At 49.9% G+C, this 4,918-nt stretch overlaps 1 protein-coding gene across 1 annotated transcript; it reads left to right on the top strand.

Moving 5' to 3' along the window:
• Positions 1-645: 645 nt before the first annotated feature.
• LOC149847640 (scarecrow-like protein 15) lies at positions 646-2,660 on the top strand. The gene has a single exon (XM_090008964.1). It carries the CDS (start codon positions 666-668, stop codon positions 2,490-2,492), a length of 1,827 nt encoding a protein of 608 aa, XP_089865090.1. The 5' UTR covers positions 646-665; the 3' UTR covers positions 2,493-2,660.
• Positions 2,661-4,918: the final 2,258 nt, after the last annotated feature.

Below are 4,918 nucleotides of genomic sequence, written 5' to 3' on the forward strand. Positions count from 1 at the left end.
ACGTGAGCAAGAGCAACATCAACACCCTCAATGCCATGATCATCTTGAACTGCCATTATTACTTGAACCATCATCATTGTACAACAACTCCACAGCCATTATAATATTGGCGCAAAATGAATTCTTTTTGTTTTAAAAAGAGGGGAGCGAGATGAAATTCAGGAGAATAAGCGGCAGGTCAGTAATCCTCCTACTGAATACCAACTTAACCAGAGTAGTAGTAGTAGTAGCAGTAGTTCTGTATTCCGGCTAGGGGGCGCCATGGTCCATAGGGGAAGGTAGGCAAACTCGTGTGGTGGGCCTTCCCTGCTATTAAGAAAAACATCAGGCTTTTGGAGAACAGGGCAGCCAAAGATTGATATTCCCGCGATAAAAAGAAACACTAGTCACTATGGAAAAAAGCGAGAGCTGGCTTCTCGTACAAGCTAGAAATCCACACGGGAAAGAGGCGCCAGAGGGGCCAGGCCAGCCTCTTGTTTCGGATGACCTCCCTTGCTATGGTCATGATGGCCATCATGATATCATGATGATCATCATGATGACAAAAAAAAAGAAAGCAGCGCTCTCATCTCTCTCTCTCTTGCAAATGGGTTTCCAAATTTCCGCTCTTTAAAATCCAACCTGTTACGACAAAAAAACCCTCCCCCCTCTTCATTCCACCCTCCATGAAATCTTGGCCAACCACCACCAGCACCACCATTCATCACCACCACTACCATCCATCTTCGTTTCACCAACCAACCCACCTAAAGCTCCCACCTTGTTTCGACATCACTGACCTCACCGAGCCCACCTCTGTCCTAGACCTCCACCGGACCCCCAGCCCCTCCACCACCACCGTTTTGTCTCCGTCATTCACCACCTCCGGCAGCGTTAGCGGAGACTCTGAAGGCCTTGCGGCGGTGGCGGCGGTTTCAAACCTCCTGTCCGACAAAACGCAGCTGACATGGGCGAGGGAGCCACCCCCACCCACCGCCGCCGGCTTCCCGCTGGATTTCCACGACCTGTCGTCCGGGACACCTCCACCCATGGAGGACTTGGACTCCATGCTGATGGCCGCCTCCTCTCCTCCTCAGGACTCGTCTCTCATCCGGTGGATGTTCGGGGAGAATGACGATTCTACCCCTCCTCTCCTATTCCCGCAACTCCCCGCTCAGGAGGACACCGCCATCTGCTCCCACATGCCCTTCAGCACTCCCCCTCCTAATTCCTTCCTTCCGTCCGACGCCAACCCCCCTTACCCATGCGTCTTCCCCACTATTTATGATTCCGTCCCCACCCCCACCGGCATCAACCCCCTCGACGATCTCTACCTGAAGCAGATGCAATTCCAGGCTGAACCCCCGGCCCAATTCTTCCGGCCGAAGCCGGGCTCGGACGGCCTGCAGCTCGGCGCCATCGAGCAGCTCGTCGAAGCCGCCAGTTTTGTCGAGGCCGGAAACTTCACTCTCGCGCAGGAGATATTGGCGCGGCTCAATCAGATCCTTTCCCCAATGGGGAGTCCCCTCCACCGTGCTGCCTTCTACTTCAAGGAAGCCCTCTTCCTCTCCCTCTCCGGCGGCGACCACCACCATTTCTCCTTCCTCTCTCCCATCGACCTCGTCCACAAGATCGGCGCCTACAAATCCTTCTCCGAGGTCTCCCCGCTCTCCCAATTCGCCAACTTCACGGCGAACCAGGCCCTCCTGGAGGCCCTCGACGGCTCCGACTCGATCCACATCGTGGATTTCGACGTTGGGCTCGGCGGCCAGTGGTCCTCCTTCATGCAGGAGCTCGCCCTCAAGCCCAGCAGGCCCTCCCCTCCTTCCTTTCGCCTCACGGCCGTCGTGCCCTTCGAGTCCATGGAGGTCCACCTCACCCGAGACAACCTTTCCCACTTCGCCCAGGGCCTCAACGTCCAGTTCCGGTTCGACGCCGTCACGTTCAGCCGGTTTGAGTCGCTCTGCCTCGACGCCCTCGCTCTCCGCGACGGCGAGGTCGTCGCCGTGAACTTCTCGCCGGCAGTCCAGCGCGAGCTGTCCCGCCCCGACTCGATCGCGGGGTTCCTCCGGTTCCTGAGGCGCCTGGGCCCGCGGATCGCCGTGTTCGTCGATGCGGAGTGCGAGCGCGGCCGTGAAGCCTCCTTCCGCCGTCAGTTGGCGGCGGGGCTCCAGTCCTACGCCGCGCTGATGGACTCGCTGGATGCGACGGGGCTCGATGCCGAGTCTGTCCGCCGGATGGAGCGGTTCCTGCTGCAGCCGAGGATCAGCAGCGCCGTGGCCGCTTGGTGCCGCGCATCCTCCTGGCCGGACAGGCAGCTGCCTTGGCGGACCCTCTTCGGCCGCGCCGGGTTCGCGACCGTTCCCTTCAGCAACTTCACCGAGACGCAGGCCGACTGCCTGGTCAAGCGCACCCAGGCCAGGGGCTTCCACGTGGAGAAGCTCCACTCGTCGCTGCTGCTGTGCTGGCAACGCTTGGAGCTTGTCGCCACGTCAGCTTGGAGGTGCTGTTGACTTGACCCAGTGGGGTCTGGGCTTGGGCGGTCCTCTTTGTTGCTTCTCACTGGCCGGACCCATTTTGCTCTTTTTTTTTTTCCCCTCTCTTTTCTGTGTTCCTTTCTTTTTGTTCCTGTGGGTGGTTTAGGGTCTTACTATGATAAAACTAATGGGTTATTAATCAAATCAATCAATCAATCTGCTTCATAATCACCAAATGGTTCTCTAATCTCGATGTTGTCGTTAAACTCATTGTCTGAGTTTGGGGTTTACGTTACAAAATGAGTTGCTAACCATAACCCTCAATAATTTAGGTCCGTAAAACTAACAGCGAGACGCCTTAATGTATTATATGAAGTAGATTTAAAAATGTTTTAATTTTTATTATAAGATTCATTTGACGCGGTTTAACACCTTATTATTTATGCCACTGCCTATCTGGTGTCATGTAAGGCTTGTAATGTTCGTTTTTTTTTTTTTTGTATTGGAATTTTTTGGTTGGTTGCTTTTGTTGTGTTGTGGGCTGAGAGTGAGTTTGGTTGAAAGCGAAACCTGCCTTGCTTCACGGTCTGCTTGGGCAATTGGGCCCTGACTCATGTCAGGTCTTGGTTAGCTCGAGGTGCAGGTTGTTGCAGGCCCTGGCTAGGTGCTGTCCTATTTTGATTGAACCTAACATATTACGGCTACCCTAAACCAGTACCGACTACTGTCCAGTTTTGGTCCGAACCAACGTTCCTCTTCTACTAAAGAAATGGTGCTGACCCCTGGAAGACTCCAGTCCAGATATAGGGGAACGGTCTGTGTTACCGAGCGTGTATCCTGTATACTAATCACATCCACCTTCTTTTCCCTTGACCTAGCTATAAAAATAAAAGAGGTTAATGATCCTCTTCCTCATTTTTCAATTAGAGAAGCAATTTGATCGAACGACCTATAATTTCCAGTTTTGGATAGTTTAGCGATATTTTGCCACATCAATGTTTCGTCTCATTCTACTTCACGTGCAAGTTGTTGGTGGGATTGATCATCATTAACCTGGCTCGTGTTGAGTGAGTACCATCATTAGCTAGAAAGAATAATTATTACCTGCAAAGGGAGGACTCAAACTTCTTTTTGAAGCCTAAAGGAGACATTATTGTGTGAGATTCTTTCTGTGCCACCAAAAAATTCTTTTGCAACACCATGAAAAGAGTTGAAGCAAAAGTGCTACTTCAAAGTTCAAACACATGCTAAGCTCGCCCCCATATGGTTTCATTAAATCTGTCTTTTTGATAATCGGGCTAAGCAAATCTTTTTTAATGCTTCGTTGGTACCTTCTCTCTCAATTTGATCGTAACTTTGCAGGTGCAGGTTTGCCCAATTGATTGACTGTTTTTTTCTTTCTACTGCCAACATGCAAGACTCCTTTTAAATGTAAAATAAGCAAGGCCATTGAAATTTTGAACCAAAAGATTTGGATTTTTCAGATTGTATAAAAGTTGCAGGACTGTTTGCTAACCAGCCCTGACATTCAAAATAAGCAAACCAAAACATTTAACATTGAGGGCACTTTCTGGCAGGAGCAGTTAGTGCACCTTGTGTTGGGACGTTGCAACTTCCATTCCCAATGGTATATGGTTGTATGACAGATAGGGTCTGCCTATTTTGGACCTGTCATGCTTTTTACCTTAAGCACTTGTGTATTCATACTCTTTTTTTTTGTCTCTTGATGTACTTTGCTTTCAAGTATCTATAAAGAAGTTTTTTGCATCCTTGCCTCTCTGCTCTTTTTGTGTTTGTGCATACATGTACTCTTACTTTCGCTTGTGCACATGTACTATATGTGCGTTGCTTGTGCGCTTAAAAGGCTTGCCTTTGGTGTTTGTGATTGCCTGAAGCTACATCACGGGGGCCTTCGCTTTTAAGCTCGTGACAAGTTGGTACCAAAGCCTTGTCGATATTGAAAGTGACAATGACACCAAAAAAGAATGTCATGACTCCTTCAGGCAGTATGGTTTCTGCTGAAGAAGATTTCATGGCCGATGATCGAGTGTCAGTCATCTCGCGCGATGTTGCGGAGCTGATTGAGACAGTGACAAACATTGAGAACTTGGTTAATGCGACTTGTAAGACTTTTAAGGATTTCAATGCTGAGATCAAAATAGCAGTAGATGGAGTGAAAGACTCGATAGAAAGTCTTGTCACTAAACTTAACTACTCGGTGGAGGACTTTGCCACCAGATTTGACAATTTGTTGAGTCGGTTCAACATCATGGCTGCTGAATTGAATGTTGTTCGACGAAAAAATGAACAGTTGGAGCAACAACTGAGGACTGCCTCAGCTGGCAGCGTTGCGATATACGTAGAGAGACCATGTTACAGGCTATCCGAGCCTGCAAAGTATAAAGGCACGCACGACTCAAAGGATCTCGAGAATTGTATCTACGAGATGAATCAGTTTTTAG

Source organism: Nuphar pumila, chromosome 1, assembly GCF_984573655.1.
Source record: "Nuphar pumila chromosome 1, dmNupPumi1.hap1.1, whole genome shotgun sequence".
Taxonomy (NCBI): Eukaryota; Viridiplantae; Streptophyta; class Magnoliopsida; order Nymphaeales; family Nymphaeaceae; genus Nuphar; species Nuphar pumila.